Genomic DNA, 16,987 nt, shown 5'->3' on the forward strand with positions numbered 1-16,987 from the left:
TTATCAAATGAAATGATGGATGGTCTGCGTAGCAACTACTAGACTCCAGACTCTTCTGCAAAAACAAATACAACATATATAGTTACTCCAATTTACCTTTGAGTTTGACACTGCAGAAAAATGATTAACCACCCAGTCAAATTTGATTGATTATAAAAATCACAAAGTAAATAAAATTAAGTTTGGAGGGTATGAAAAACAAAGCAGTGTTCTGTGTTCTGAAACGCTGAGGGCATGTCTGCTGAAGTCTGGTTAAGAGCTTTTTCACCAGCACACACACACTATATGAACTATGCAAATCTACCTCAGTTTGTTTGAACCAAACCCAGTGATTTTTATTGAAGACATATGATATTGAACATTGCTGGCTTCATCAGTCTGTTGAAGTGAAAACATTCTATCATTCAGACACAGGTCACTTTTATGCTAATGTCCCTCATGGCTTCATTCAGACGTACACACGTGGACAAAATTGTTGGTACCCCTCATTTAAAGAAGGAAAAACCCACAATTCTCACTGAAATCACTTGAAACTCACAAAAGTAACAATAAATAAAAATTTATTGAAAATTAAATAATCAAAATCAGCCATCACTTTTGAATTGTTGATTAACATAATTATTTAAAAAAACAAACTAATGAAATAGGGCTGGACAAAAATGATGGTACCCATAACTTAATATTTTGTTGCACAACCTTTTGAGGCAATCACTGCAATTAAACGATTTCTGTATTTGTCAATGAGCGTTCTGCAGCTGTCAACAGGTATTTTGGCCCACTCCTCATGAGCAAACAGCTCCAGTTGTCTCAGGTTTGATGGGTGTCTTCTCCAAATGGCATGTTTCAGCTCCTTCCACATATGTTCAATGGGATTCAGATCTGGGCTCATAGAAGGCCACTTTAGAATAGTCCAACGCTTTTCTCTCAGCCATTCTTGGGTGTTTTTGGCTGTGTGTTTTGGATGGTTGTCCTGTTGGAAGACCCATGACCTGCAACTGAGACCAAGCTTTCTGACACTAGGCAGCACATTTCTCTCCAGAATGCCTTGATAGTCTTCAGATTTCATCGTACCTTGCACACTTTCAAGACACCCTGTGCCAGATGCAGCAAAGCAGCCCCAAAACATTACTGAGCCTCCTCCATGTTTCACCGTAGGGACAGTGTTCTTTTCTTCGTATGCTTGGTTTTTGAGTCTATGAACATAGAGTTGATGTGCCTTACCAAAAAGCTCCAGTTTGGTCTCATCTGTCCAAAGGACATTCTCCCAGAAGCTTTGTGGCTTGTCAACATGCATTTTTGCAAATTCCAGTCTGGCTTTTTTATGAGTTTTTTTCAGCAGTGGTGTCCTCCTTGGTCGTCTCCCATGAAGTCCACTTTGGCTCAAACAACGACGAATGGTGCGATCTGACACTGATGTACCTTGGCCTTGGAGTTCACCTTTAATTTCTTTGGAGGTTGCTCTGGGCTCTTTGGATACAATTCCAACGATCCGTCTCTTCAATTTGTCATCAATTTTCCTCTTGCGGCCACGTCCAGGGAGGTTGGCTACTGTCCCGTGGGTCTTGAACTTCTGAATAATATGAGCCACTGTTGTCACAGGAACTTCAAGCTGTTTAGAGATGGTCTTATAGCCTTTACCTTTAAGATGTTTGTCTATCATTTTTTTTCGGATGTCCTGGGACAATTCTCTCCTTCGCTTTCTGTTGTCCATGTTCAGTGTGGTACACACCTTTTCACCAAACAGCAGGGTGACTACTTGTCTCCCTTTAAATAGGCAGACTGACTGATTATGAGTTTGGAAACACCTGTGATGTCAATTAAATGACACACCTGAGTTAATCATGTCACTCTGGTCAAATAGTTTTCAATCTTTTATAGAGGTACCATCATTTTTGTCCAGGCCTGTTTCATTAGTTTGTTTTTTAAAATAATTATGTTAATCAACAATTCAAAAGTAATGGCTGTTTTTGATTATTTAATTTTCAATAAATTTTCATTTATTGTTACTTTTGTGAGTTTCAAGTGATTTCAGTGAGAATTGTGGGTTTTTCCTTCTTTAACTGAGGGGTACCAACAATTTTGTCCACGTGTGTACCTACCACAGCAGCAGAGAGCCCCACTGAGAGAGCCAAGCATCCCATATTGGTCATGCCTGCTAGATTAGACAGTACATCAAGTGATGTATAATACATAACAATGTACTAATGAACAAAAGACTGATGCTAAACCAACACCAGCTTTTCAAACTGTCAAAATAAAAGCTAGTATTTTTATGATTCCCTAAAAACGGAAATTTCTGTTCATGCGTGATGGTAATTTCAGTACTAACATCCAGATAGCTGTGACAGAGCTCAAGACTGAACCTGAGTACAGCCGCTATGCCACAAATGATGTAACTGCAGCTGATAATCTGTGACTCTATGTGTCCCAGCTCAGCTATCTATGGTGAAGAAAAATACAAAGTGTGGCTTACTATTAGATCCCAGCTGATCCTGTCTCTATATCTGGGATAAATTATGCAATTATAAGAAATTAGTGAAGTTGCCACTGTTGTGTGTAAATGAGTGCGACTCTCTCTTTAGAGGTGCTCATATGGGTCCTACTGCTGTTTGACATTGTAGATATGTAATAAAATCAGAGAAAGAAATCCCTACAAATAACTGAAGGCGACAAACTGTACTTGAGCTCCTCTTCATGTTCAGTCAAAATCTGATGTTTTTGGACAAATATTTATGCTAAAATGTTCAAAAAGCTTTTCCTAAATCCCTTTACACACATAGAAACACTGTCACTTCTGTGTGCCTGTCTCTTTGTGACGGCCTGCAGTTCAGACTTGTGTCTTGTTGAAAGGGCAAGACACTCGGTCTGATGTAGTAATATTGCCATCACAACTTTTACAGAAAAGTTACTAGTCTGCTCCTTCAGACATGAAGCCAGTTTGCTCAGATGTCCTCAGATTATTGGAGAGGAGTAAATGTCTGAAAAGGGCTTAAGTTACCTGCTATAATAGACAAAGCACTCAAGGCCACTCATGTACACAATGTAGTGCTGACAGTGGCAGGCCTGTACATGCCATGTGTGTGTTTGTTATTGGGCAGTAGAGACCAGGTTGACCTTGACACTGCCACAGAACCCAACCAATACGTTTAATAATACCGTAATAATAACGATAATAATGGCTTTATTGTCATCATACATGGCATGACAAAAATATAAATAGATTCCGCTGGATGGTGCACAACAACAAGCAATAAGTTATAAAATATCAATATTCAATAATAAAATCAAATGTACATATATAACAAAGCAATATTAAAAATTACAACATCTGCAAAGGAGGCCAGATATATACAATATGGGAGGTAAATGAAATGGAATAAGAACCAGTAGCATAGGATAAATGTGTTGGGAAACTGCATGAAAGCAGCAAAAAGTGACATTGTGCGTTCAGGTATACAGGTGCTTGGAGTTCAGGAGTCTGATGGACCATGGGTAGAAGCTGTTCCTAAGCCTGTTTGTCCTGCATTTTGAGGATCTCAAGTCTTCAGGTTCTGACTGAAACAGGCACCTGCTGGTATTTCAACTGTCATGGAGTAATATTGAAACAGTGAAAGAGTAAAACAACATAGACCTAATCATATACGGTGCATGTAAGGGACAGAGGTCATGGGGTGTCTTGACTGTTGCAGGATCGGCACCTGTAATGTTACAAAATAACCTGAAAAATTTATAAATGAAAATTTGTCAATTCCCAGCTCACCACACAGCTTAACTGATGGGTTAATCAGATTATTTACTGATTCTTAAAGATGAGCAAGCAGACTGCTCACAGACTGCCATGTTTTTGTTGTTATTGGTCAAATGTTAGTTATGGAGTTAATAGTTAATAGACTGTATTCGATTGTAGTTATGAAATTTTGTGATATAGCATTGAGGACATTGTAATGATCAGAAATCATTATATAATAAACCTTTACAGTTTTGATCATTTGCAGTTTCTGTAAAATACATTTCATTCATTTTAGCTGTTATGCTTCAGATAGGCTGTTTACACATTCTGAATGCATCTGTAGCCCACATTTTGGTGTAGACACTTGTTGTACGGGGATTCTTGGACTCATACTGTGAAGGTACAGAATATGAAGAGAATGTAAGGGTTAAGGGAATAAAGGAGGACACAAGGATGATGCATAAATATATGTATGTTTGTGTCATAGATGCAAGCCCTCCAGAGCCAGCTGGAGTTCCAGGAGCAGTCCATGGTGGAGAAATCTCTTGTCAGCCGGCAGGAGGCCAAGAACCGTGAACTAGAGACCAAACTGGAGTTTGAGAAGACTCAGGTCAAACGCCTGGAGGTGAGAGCTGAACACAGGTGGAAGAGTGCTGGTGATGGTAGGCGTCTGAGAGAGGTTGGTGGGAGTTTGAAATGTACTGCTGAGGTCAGAAAGCAGCTGCAGAAACAGAAAAAGGTCACCGTTGATCCAAAGGTCAACACTGACACCACATGAACATCTGCATATGCTCCATAAAATTTCAGATAGTTGAATACAAGGATCCCTGCTTTACTTTGTCCTGTATCTTGTGGTACTCTTATTTGGCAGTATCATTTGTTATTCGGTCAACTTCAAATTAAATTTAGATTTTGCCCTAGACAAAATGCACAAGTGAAGGATAAAGGTTACCCTCTGCACTCTCCCAGGGAAAAATTGTAATTGTTTCACCCACTGATAAAATGACTGGCTCAGTTTTGCAGATTTATTTTAGTAATTACTAGCTGTGCAATGTGCTAACCGCTGGGCACTTTCTCTTACTTCTGCTTCCCTCCAGAGTTAAAAAATATATATTTGTACATCAAATATGCTTTATTTAAGGACAGTTGGGTTTCTAGCTTGTGGTGAAATGTTCAGGGTTTGGAAAATATGCAGAAGGGTTGCAGTCATTCTGCTTTTTAAGACTTTCTACCAGTGAATAGTAAGTGAATATTTCAGGTTCCCTGATTTGTATAACTCATCAAATCGAGAAGCAGCAGAGCTTAATCAATACAAATGTGCAGAGGCAGAGTACAATACCCACTCAGTGTGTGAAATATGGACAGGGCTAGTGGCTAATGCAGAAGCAAACTCACTGATATCATGTGCGGCTGCACTGATGCACGGACTGGATACAGACTTACTGCAGTTTTACAGACTTACACAGGAGCCACCTGTTTTAACAGTGCTGAGTACCAAAATCTATGTGATGAAAGTTTGCTCCACCACTCCAATTCAATACTCAGACAAACACACTTCAGTAGTTACACTAGCGTTGTCTTCTGGATTCTATGGAAATAAAGTGATACACTCATACTTCTATTTTCTGAGCAACAGTAGCTGTTTGTTCATATTATGGTAAGGCCTCATTGGAATGTATCGAGTTCTTTTTAATGGTTCTTATCTGCTGCAGCATTGAAGTTTGAACCAGGGATTGGTCGATGCAGATATTATAAAGCCAGGGTGAGATGGATTATTGTAACATTTTGTACAGCTTTTCATGCTTCTGTAAGGATGAATTGCAATTTTTTTTGTGATCCTCTAATGTTTAATCCAATGTCATCATCAGGTCAACATTTCAATTAGTTGTTTTGTTCTATTAACAAAAAAATGCAAAAGATATGAGACTCCGTCAACATCAGCTGTATTTTATATTTAGCACTAATCAGCAGAAAACAGTGCTGTGTCAGCACAAAACAAAGGGCTCCACATATGAGGGTATGTTGTATGAGGTACCCGAATGACAAGAAATACTGTCCAGGAAATCTTGTTTGAGTGATAGCTCTACAATTCTAACAATGAGCCAAAACCATGAAGCGATTACTTTACTTATAGCACTGTGTACTTGGTTTTAATGGACTGGCCATCTCGGCAAATTGCGTGGAGTGTATTTTTTTCACTAGAGCCCTCTGTCTTGGGAATCACTGTGGTGAAAGATTAACTTAAAGGGTAAAGTCAAGTCTGAACATGAGCCAAAACTTGAACATTTCTGGAACACTAACTGAAACCAAGAAAGACAGCACAAATCAGTCATACAGACTGTTTCCACCAACTTGCACAGATTCAGTCCTTTACAGTCAGGACTTTGAAACTAAATACCCTACTATCAATGGCAGCAGATGACTCTGAAAATTACACATCTCTTCATACTTGTTCCTGTGCCAAAACACACATACATAAGGACTGCCAGTTTGTACTGTTATATGCCGGGGGATTTGCCTTTAACAGACAGAAAATGTGGCAAACAGTTCAGAGATGCTCAACAAGAAACACAAATCAGACCATCAGAGAAGTTGTAAGCAAACCTCAGAGTTAGTCAGGATAAAAAAACGGTTATTATTTTCCAGACTTGTGTATACCCTCTGTATAATTCCTTTTTGTGTAATTACAGTATCAACAACACTTCAGGTGTGCTCACATTTAGCTCTTCCTCAAAAGACAGTGGTTTAGAGCATGTGAATGGACTGTTTTGTTTGCAACCTGTATGATTGGCAGACTGCTTAAGTTCTTTATCCCCATAGCACTTCTTAGATCACTGTAGCCACTTGTGTTGTAGTGATCTTTGCAAACAGTTTTCAAAACAGTGACAGTAACACCATCTGGTAGTTATCCAGAATTATCCATAATGACAATATTAACACCAGATTTCCTTGTTGTCAAGGTTGCTTTTTATTTGAGATGTGGTGGTTATCAGCATACAGCTTTATTGGCAAACAGATATAAGTTAGACTCTTTGTCATTAATTTTAGAAATCTAAAATCTGAAAAGCGTCTAACTAACCCTGCTTTACTTGCAACAGCCCTTAACATATGGGTAAGGAATTACCACTGGTTAGTGTTGCTTTGCATCACATATTTTGGCATACTGTTCATCTGGTTCCATATTATCCCACAAACAGTATGTATAATGTATCGGTGTTCTCTTTTTGTTGCTGTGCAGAGCCTCGTAGCTCGTCTTAAGGAAAACCTGGAGAAGCTGACAGAGGAACGAGACCAGCGCAGCAGCAGTGAGAATCGAGAGAAAGAACAGAACAAACGTCTGCAGAGACAGATCCGTGACATCAAAGAGGAGATGGGTGAACTGGCCAAAAAAGAAGCTGAGGCCAGCCGCAAAAAACACGAACTGGTAAAGATGTGACAGAGACAGATGGTAATGAGACAACTTACTAACAACTAGCACGCAGTACAATCAGACGCTCCTGACATTTTAGTATAGCATCCATCAGCAATAAATCAGTAACATTAACGTGGTCAACCTTTGGTCCTGGTCAGCTGAAAAGTTCACTCGGTCTCTCATCTCATTAACAGGAAATGGACATTGAGAGCCTAGAGGCTGCTAATCAGAGCCTGCAGGCAGACCTCAAACTGGCCTTCAAAAGGATCGGTGACCTCCAGGCTGCCATCGAGGATGAGATGGAGAGTGACGACAATGAAGACCTTATCAACAGGTACGTAAAATGTATCTTGTTGTATACATGGCCAGATCGTTAGTTATCAAAACATGTCAGATGGAGTTTACCTGTTAGATCATGTCTCAACTGTCAGCTGACTTGAAATCAGGAAAAATTGTTGCAATATTCAAAAAACACATTAGACAAATACAGAGGGTGACAAATTACAGAAAAAAGCCTAAATAACTGAGTGGAGAAAGAAACACAGCAAATGCTGAAGCACTGCAAATGAAGAATCATGCCAATAACATCCAATCATTTGCTCTGTGACCTGTATGAAAATGCTAAGAAGGCTTATTTGAGTTATATTGTGTTTCAAGATGGCAACAGTAAAAGAGCTCAGTGACTGAATGAATTTCATTGTTGGGGAACAGATGGCAGGAGCTTCAGTCACAAAGAACTCAACTGAAGGGTGTTTCAGTAGGAACAGTAACTAAAGTTACATCTGCATATAGATCTATGAGAAAGACATCAGTTAGTAACGTGGGAAGTTGTGGTGATGGTGCACATCTGCTGACTATGATGCTCATGCATTCATGCAATTTGTATGGAAAATCAAAAGCAACTCTTCCTCTGGCGACTGAGAATATCAATACAGGATGTAATCAGACTGTCAGCAAAAACAACTGTCAACATTTACACAGAGAGGGATATTATCAGTGCAGAAGCCATCACTACAAACATTTGAAGGTTGAGTGGTATAAAAGCCATCAGCACAGGTCTACAGAGAAGTGGAAAATACTGATAAGGTCAAAAAAAGTCATCCTTCACCACTGGTACAGGCCTGAAGGCTGGATCCCTGCACTGAGGGGATCCAGTGGCTCTGTTTTGCTGTGGAAGGCATTTTGATGTCATGGTTTGGAACCACTTTCTCATTAAAGGAAAGGGTCATTGCAAAAACAAACACAAAGTTGTTCTGTCCTCTATCCTGGAAACATGTCTGTCCTGATAACATGGATCTTTTCCAGGATGACAATGCCCCCTTTCATAGGACATGAGGTGTTACTGAATGGTTGGATAAGTATGAAGATGATGTAAATCATATGTTATGGCCTTCACAGTCACTATATCTCAACCCAAATGAACATCTATGGAAGACCTTGGTAATAGACAGCACTCTGCACCACCGTCATCAAGACACTACATGAGGATATGTTTTTTTGAAGAATGGTGTTCCGTCCCTCCAGAAACTTGTAGAATCAGTGCCAAGGGGCACTGAAGCTCTTCTGGCAGAACATGGTGGTTACGTTATGTTGATTTTTCCTTTGTCACTTGTTTGTACATTATAGTGCTGCAAAGTACTATTGTCTACATGCACTTACTACCTTATACTTATATTTTCTACCAGCTCTCACAGGCTGTTGGAGTGTGGTTAGTTATCATTGTGGCAATATGTTCACAAGATCATTAACTGATTTTCATGCTCAAAGTAATTTTCCTGTTCAGATATTGAAAAGACTATATATAATTCCTGCCTGTTGTGGATTTAGCTGCTTCCTGAAGGGTTTATGATTACTCTCCATTTGACCAAACCTTGCCTAGTTCCACTTTTACCATGCATTGTAGCTACTTCTCACTCTCTAAATCTTCATTTAGCTACGATGGCTTGCAATGGTAAAATATGTATGTGTCCTTTCTGCCGCAACAGCTTTCAAAAAAGTTGCTTGTTTTCCTTCCAAGAGTATGATGGAAAGACTGAAATCTGACTTTTTGTAGGACGGAGCTTTCATCAGCAACAGCTAGGCAGGCTGAATTCCTCGTCTCTTGACCTCGAGAGATTGCCAGGTTGACCTCTATGGTGAATATATACCAACCAAAACCCAAACCTGTGTTCACTGACTATATCAGGAAACGTAGTGCAAGCAGAAGCTGCACATCAGACTTTTATTTAAAATATATTAATTACATATATGATACACTTGTCCTAATGGATAATGCATTTATTTTGCTTTCTTTGCTGTACCAAAAACTGGACCATGATCCCAAAACTAAGGTACACACTTAGTTATATATATATATATATATATATATATATATATATATATATATATACACACACACACACACACACACACACACATATATATATATAGATATAGATATATAGATATATATACATATATATAGTATATAGATAGATAGAGAGAGAGATATGATAAAATGTACCTTTTCACACCTACATCTTACATGGACAGAAGTTATCTAACATTATGAGCAGAGGGAGTAAAGTAGTGAGTGAGATAGATGCACTGAAGTGATCTTTTTTAGTCCTTTGAATGTATTCCAAAGGTAGTTATTCTTTAAATCTGTTACACTGTATTATTCATACATAGTGTAAACTCTTGTCCTGTCTCTGGGGCTCCTCGTTTGGAAAATGGATACTCTATTAAAATGTCAGTGTGGTCTACAAAGACAGAGTGAGAGGTCCTCTGTCTACAACAGCCGTGAACAGCTCTATGAGTCATTAAATTTGGGTCTGTAAGGCTTTCTTCTCTACTCTGTGTGTAAGGTCAGGAGGAAGCGGCATGCTCAGCGCCACTGAAAACATGATGCATGCAGTACAGTTGACTTGCCAAAGGGAAGAACAAAACTGGGTCATCACAGCATCTTCCACAACATCAACTATTTCTGAGAGATTTTACACATCATTCATGGATTATTTTTGACACGATTCTTATTTCATGTTTTCCTATTATCTTTTGTTTTTCTGTGTTTTCTTTTCTTGTCTCCCTCCACCCATCATGATCGTCATCACGGCCAGTTTGCAAGATATGGTGACAAAGTATCAGAAAAGAAAGAATAGAACGTGAGGAATTTCATCTCCCTTTTTTTAACCACTGGAAATGATGCGGCATTCTAGAGTCTTTAAACATTTAGTCAATAAGTTGATAGTTGAGAGAGAGCACCCAGTGTCTCTGGGTCTAATGTCAGTCCAGTTAGTCCATCACTCCTGGCAGTCATGCCATAGAAGAGAACTTATGCTTACAGAAAGGTCCCGCAACAGAAAAAAATATAACTGAAGTTTGATGGCTCAGGCCCAGATCTACACGTTAAGCTGTTCAAAAAGGAAGAGAGGATCCACAGAGCAGACGTCCTGTAAATTTAGCAGGGGATCTTTCTTTTGATGTCTGAAGACTCGAGGATGATGCATCATCAGCAGTGCTCAAAGATTACTTCATTGCTCACATTTACTTCACTTTTTGTTGCATGCCCTCACAAGTTGAGATGCATGAATGCCACTGACAGTATGTTACTGCACCAGCATGATGCAGTTCTCCTTCCTAGTGCTGGAAAACCCTAAAAAAAGCCACTTTTCCTTTGGTGTTTTGCACGTTTGTGACATATCATGCTACACTGGCACATACTGAAATCTGGATAGCAATGAGCTAACACTCTGAAATACGCTTACTCTACTTTTATATTTTAGCAAACTAGCCACCAGCCATACATGTATTATAACTTTCAGTAGTGTGACAAAGTTTAGCTTGAAGCAGAGCAGATGGTGACTGACTGACTGACTTCTCCCCTGACCAAGCCTGTCATCTTGAATCAAGTATACCAGCTGTCTTTAGACTCACTGGCCTCTACACTGTATAATACTGGATAGACTGACTGGGAGCTTTCAGATCACAAGAAGCAGGACGATGGAACCAAGTGCTGATACCACACTGTGGCCACAGTCTGACTGCCTGTTTAAAGGACGTAATGACAGACAAGTGGGTTTGTTGTGTGAAGCAAGTCTGTCCTGGTGTTTGAGAGAAGTAAGCAGCACATTGCTGCAGTCACAGTAAAGTGTTATGAGGGTAGTAAGGCTACTTTAATCAGCTATTACATGCATCAATAAGAAGAATAGTTATCCTTATTATGTGTTCACTGTCACAAAAGAGAACTAAGGAGTCTCTGTTACTATGTCGTCCTCCTGCATTTATAACATGTAAAACTCTATGTACCGTGAGTAAATGAATGCAGATCATGTAAGTGACCTGAATGGTGCGCAGCACCCGATACTTGGAGCCTCCCACAACTTGTTAGAGGTCCAAACTCTATATATACTGAGAAAATGAAACACTCAGGCTTCAAAGCATAACACTATTCTCTTCTTCAATATCCTGTACAGGTAACCACTTTTCAAAGCATTGAGTTGAAAGACATGTGTCAGGATTTCTCTGATCATCCCCCTTGAGGCCAAGATGTTCCTCACAGTTCTCCTCCAAGTTGACTGGGGAGTTCATTCAGCTGTATTTATCTTCTGGTTTGAGGGTAACATATCGAACGCTGCTGTTATGTTTGAACAGCAGTTGGCACTGACTCAGTCTCTTGCTCCCTGGGCCCTCTTAATATTTCATTGTCCTGCTTTAGGGCTGGATGTGACTGTGGCTCGGTGGTGACTGCCCTTCTGGCAGGATAAAGGGATGTGTGTTACTCATCAATCTTTGAGTTGCACTTGCTTAATAATGCAGAACTCTCAAATGTCTTACAAAAAGCTGTCTTGCTCACTAGGTAAGTAGCTCACACACAGCATTAACCTCTGGCTTCCAGCTATTTCCCTCCACTGTCAGTGTAGGGTTTTCAGGCAGTGTAATAGATAACCAATCGCAACTGGGAAGTGCACACTTCTGTCAAGACCAAAGACCAAATGTTCTGATTTGTAGTTAGCTCACAACACTGCTACATTTTCATAAAAAGTTCATCCTTCCTAGGGTTTTAATAAGACACAGCATGCGTGTCTGTTTTTATGAAGTCTAAATTTATCAGACCTAAAGTTCCTTATGACTGTAAACATAGATAAATAGTCATATTCTGACTCCATGACAATTTGAAAAAAAGCAAGAATATTTTCTATAGACTATAGATCCATAATTATCTACCTTTGAATCTAAATGGCCTGTGTTGGAATTCCATCAGTTAGGCCGTAAGTATATTTTGTACTTTCCTATTAATGTTTACTGACATTAGTCAGTTACGGGGACGAATAATATGCTCAACCTCTCTGACACTGTAATGAGCTAAACCCTACCGGGGAAAACAACCAGTCAGTTGGCAGGCTAGTTTGCTTATTCACTAGTCAGCTTCATTTTATTTAATTAGATTTATTCACCACTACAAATTTCATCAATCCAAATAACATGTTGAAGAGAAAGCACTTATGTTCATCATGGTTCCAAGATGTTCAAAGCTCACCATGGAAAAATAATTCAAGCAAGAGACTGTTGGATAGCCCTTTGTCTCATGACAAAATAAAACGTACTGTAATCTTGCATTTCTGGTAGCCTGGCAAAAAGAATGCTAACAGAAATTTTAAAAAATCTGTTTTTACTCATACATACATTTATGCAGTAAAGCTTTCCACAATCTAAGCACATCATCTACTGTAAGCCTGTGAAGAATGAAGAATGTCTAGAGATCAACAACAAGATGACAGAATATCTATCTAGCTATGTAACTTTTTATGTGACACTAGTAATGACAGGAGTCATTCGAGCATATATTTCTTGATAGTCTTGGAGACGATGCATATGCCTGTCTGTACTCTAAAGCCACAGAGAGGTCACTTAGCCAACAGTTTCATATGTGTGAAGCGTAAATAGTGGTGTCTGTAAGACCCAAGGACAAAGATGAGCAAAGCTGAGGAGAGCAGGAGGATCCATAGAGGCTAATGATGAATGTAATAGTGTGTAACAGAGATGAACAACCAATGGCGGCAGAATGTCACAGACAATTAATGTCTCCTCAGCACTGTGTTTATTTGCTTCCCCCGGCTCTCAGCAGGGCTTAACTAATAGTATGGTGGTCAGGGACATAAATTGTGGTTGACACCATGTGTGAATCGCTGACTTACATACACCACCAATGTGGTTTTCGCTGTAGACCTGGGTTCTGAATATATTCTGAAGCTTTAGTGGTAAATACATATTATTTCAGGTTATACACACGTGGACAAAATTGTTGGTACCCCTCAGTTAAAGAAGGAAAAGCCCACAATTCTCACTGAAATCACTTGAAACTCACAAAAGTAACAATAAATGAAAATGTATTGAAATTTAAATAATCAAAAACAGCCATTACTTTTGAATTGTTGATTAACATAATTATTTAAAAAAACAAACTAATGAAACAGGCCTGGACAAAAATGATGGTACCTCTATAAAAGATTGAAAACTATTTGACCAGAGTGACATGATTAACTCAGGTGTGTCATTTAATTGACATCACAGGTGTTTCCAAACTCATAATCAGTCAGTCTGCCTATTTAAAGGGAGACAAGTAGTCACCCTGCTGTTTGGTGAAAAGGTGTGTACCACACTGAACATAGACAACAGAAAGCGAAGGAGAGAATTGTCCCAGGACATCCAAAAAAAATTATAGACAAACATCTTAAAGGTAAAGGCTATAAGACCATCTCTAAACAGCTTGAAGTTCCTGTGACAACAGTGGCTCATATTATTCAGAAGTTCAAGACCCACGGGACAGTAGCCAACCTCCCTGGACGTGGCCGCAAGAGGAAAATTGATGACAAATTGAAGAGACGGATCATTCGAATTGTATCCAAAGAGCCCAGAGCAACCTCCAAAGAAATTAAAGGTGAACTCCAAGGCCAAGGTACATCAGTGTCAGATCGCACCATTCGTCGTTGTTTGAGCCAAAGTGGACTTCATGGGAGACGACCAAGGAGGACACCACTGCTGAAAAAAACTCATAAAAAAGCCAGACTGGAATTTGCAAAAATGCATGTTGACAAGCCACAAAGCTTCTGGGAGAATGTCCTTTGGACAGATGAGACCAAACTGGAGCTTTTTGGTAAGGCACATCAACTCTATGTTCATAGACTCAAAAACCAAGCATACGAAGAAAAGAACACTGTCCCTACGGTGAAACATGGAGGAGGCTCAGTAATGTTTTGGGGCTGCTTTGCTGCATCTGGCACAGGGTGTCTTGAAAGTGTGCAAGGTATGATGAAATCTGAAGACTATCAAGGCATTCTGGAGAGAAATGTGCTGCCTCGTGTCAGAAAGCTTGGTCTCAGTCGCAGGTCATGGGTCTTCCAACAGGACAACCATCCAAAACACACAGCCAAAAACACCCAAGAATGGCTGAGAGAAAAGCGTTGGACTATTCTAAAGTGGCCTTCTATGAGCCCAGATCTGAATCCCATTGAACATATGTGGAAGGAGCTGAAACATGCCATTTGGAGAAGACACCCATCAAACCTGAGACAACTGGAGCTGTTTGCTCATGAGGAGTGGGCCAAAATACCTGTTGACAGCTGCAGAACGCTCATTGACAAATACAGAAATCGTTTAATTGCAGTGATTGCCTCAAAAGGTTGTGCAACAAAATATTAAGTTATGGGTACCATCATTTTTGTCCAGCCCTATTTCATTAGTTTGTTTTTTTTAAATAATTATGTTAGCTTCAGTGTACCGCCGGCGGTACACCTACTAATTTGCATAGGAATTTCAGGAATGTCCGACGGGTGCAAACGCGATTATACAAACACTATACACCGATGGAAAGCTTAGATTCTCATGAATCCGCCGGTATAAACCACTTTCAGATGCGATTACCACAGCGGGTGAGAAAAACACATTTGTCCGACAAAAACAAATATTCATCCATCCGTTCTCTATACACGGCTTCAAAGCACACAGCGCGACTCACATTTCCGGGTTTATTATTACACACAAAAAAAAGATTCCACAAAAAACGGCTATAATCCAACCTTTTACATCAGATGACACAAGCCAGGAAACTATTTTGTCCAAAACATGTCCTGAAGTCGGTATAAAATCCCCGAATCGGTCGTTTTCAAGGAAATGCACCTCCCGATGCGCGTCCAATATTCCCCGTATTTTTCGTAATTTTTTTATTTAAAAATAGAATATTAGCGATTTCTTGTACTGAAAACGGCTGGAATTGACTGAAGCTTAAAGGGTTAATCAACAATTCAAAAGTGATGGCTGATTTTGATTATTTAATTTTCAATAAATTTTCATTTATTGTTACTTTTGTGAGTTTCAAGTGATTTCAGTGAGAATTGTGGGTTTTTCCTTCTTTAACTGAGGGGTACCAACAATTTTGTCCACGTGTGTATTTTGACAAAAATGTTTGCAAGTTGCTTTTCAAATTTGATAGAATTTGCATCTACTTTTATTTTACTGCAAAGAAACTAAAACCTAGTAATTCTTTTATTATGTTGAGGCAACTTTTTCAAGGTTAGGGAAGAATTGTAGTTTTGGGATAGATACTGAAAAAGTCAATGTTTACCTATAACACTTCATTCAGAGTGTTAAAGTATTCTAAATTTGATTTCTCTGTCTTTCTATAATGTTGTCAGGTCTTGATGTTAACCCTGGTGTCAAAGTCCTGCACTTAGTATGCCCATCGACCACAGCCCCTCCCTAGGACCGCTGTGTGATACAAGATATAAACAATTCTTGCACTGGGAAAAACAACTGACAGTCCACCAAATGTTATTCAGGAAGACATTGCATTCCTTCTAAAGCATGTGAGGCATAAACATTTCTCAGAGAAATTATTACTGTACAATAAACTCAGCTGTAAAAGTCAGAAAACTCAACACTGCAAACAAAATTAAAAGATGGAAAAAAAATCCTGCATCCCCTTTCCATTGCCCCAGGAATGAAGAAAGTGAGTGTTGATCATAAAGACAAAGGTTGGAAGACTAATTAAAGAGGGCTATTGGAAGTAGTATCACCATTGGTTCTGCTACCTGACGTTTGAGCATCCACTGTCCTTGAGTGATGTTTGCTCACTATTTTCTAACAAGACCGCCGTGACAGAGACACTTGGTTGTTTTGTCATTGTAGCAGTAGGCAGAACCAAATCCCCAGATTGTCTAATAGTTGAGGCATGTTCTGCTAAGCTAATTACAGCTTAAGTCTGCCGCGCCCGTCCTTCCTCCCATACAGCCCTCCCTAAATTTGACATGAATGCAGCCCCAGCATTACTGTCCAAGGTTATTGTATTCCATTAAAGCTAGCAGGCTATACATTCAGATCTCCCAGGGTAAGCGATTATTTGAAATATCCTCTTTCAAATCCAGGGAGCTTTTGTCTCTGACTGCTAATTATTTTAATTATAGGTGGTACTGGGCCTTCCTAAACTCCAAAAAGAGAGAATGTTTTTCTCTCTCTTTCTCGACAAGATGGGAGTCTTTCTGAAACAGATGCAGAGATGTTGAGCCACTCTCTGATGTCTCTGTAGGACTATTAAGCTGTAACAACTTAATTTCACAGCGCCATGCAAGCACTGGGCTTTGACGGCACTTAATGAGCGTTGCGCTCTTTTCATCCGTGTCAAATTTTATGACAAGCCCTCTATTTTACTCCATGGCTCGCAGTGGTTTGTGAACGTGTAATGATAATTGAGAGGAAAAACAGTGCAGTGCCCAGCTGTGTACCAAATCATTCTGTCAAGAACTGAAATGATGAGAGTCTGCATATGACTGTGTGCGTAGGACTGCTGATGAAAATAATTATCGTTTTCT

The 16,987-nt window shown here is 39.4% G+C and overlaps 1 protein-coding gene across 7 annotated transcripts in view; it reads left to right on the forward strand.

The window, feature by feature from the left end:
- LOC110968371 (unconventional myosin-XVIIIa-like) overlaps positions 1–16,987 on the forward strand; it is a 247,258-nt gene that overhangs the window by 220,599 nt on the left and 9,672 nt on the right. For 5 of the 7 annotated variants that reach the window (XM_051958138.1, XM_051958140.1, XM_051958141.1 and 2 more), the window contains 4 exons: positions 4,218–4,355; positions 6,969–7,154; positions 7,337–7,476; positions 10,241–10,285. In XM_051958138.1, the coding sequence (XP_051814098.1) occupies positions 4,218–4,355; positions 6,969–7,154; positions 7,337–7,476; positions 10,241–10,285 (509 nt within the window). The remainder of the gene's footprint in view (positions 1–4,217; positions 4,356–6,968; positions 7,155–7,336; positions 7,477–10,240; positions 10,286–16,987) is intronic. The other 2 variants (XM_051958139.1, XM_051958142.1) reach the window with 1 other exon arrangement.

The sequence above is a fragment of the Acanthochromis polyacanthus genome, chromosome 13, assembly GCF_021347895.1.
Source record: "Acanthochromis polyacanthus isolate Apoly-LR-REF ecotype Palm Island chromosome 13, KAUST_Apoly_ChrSc, whole genome shotgun sequence".
In the NCBI taxonomy this organism is placed as follows: Eukaryota; Metazoa; Chordata; class Actinopteri; family Pomacentridae; genus Acanthochromis; species Acanthochromis polyacanthus.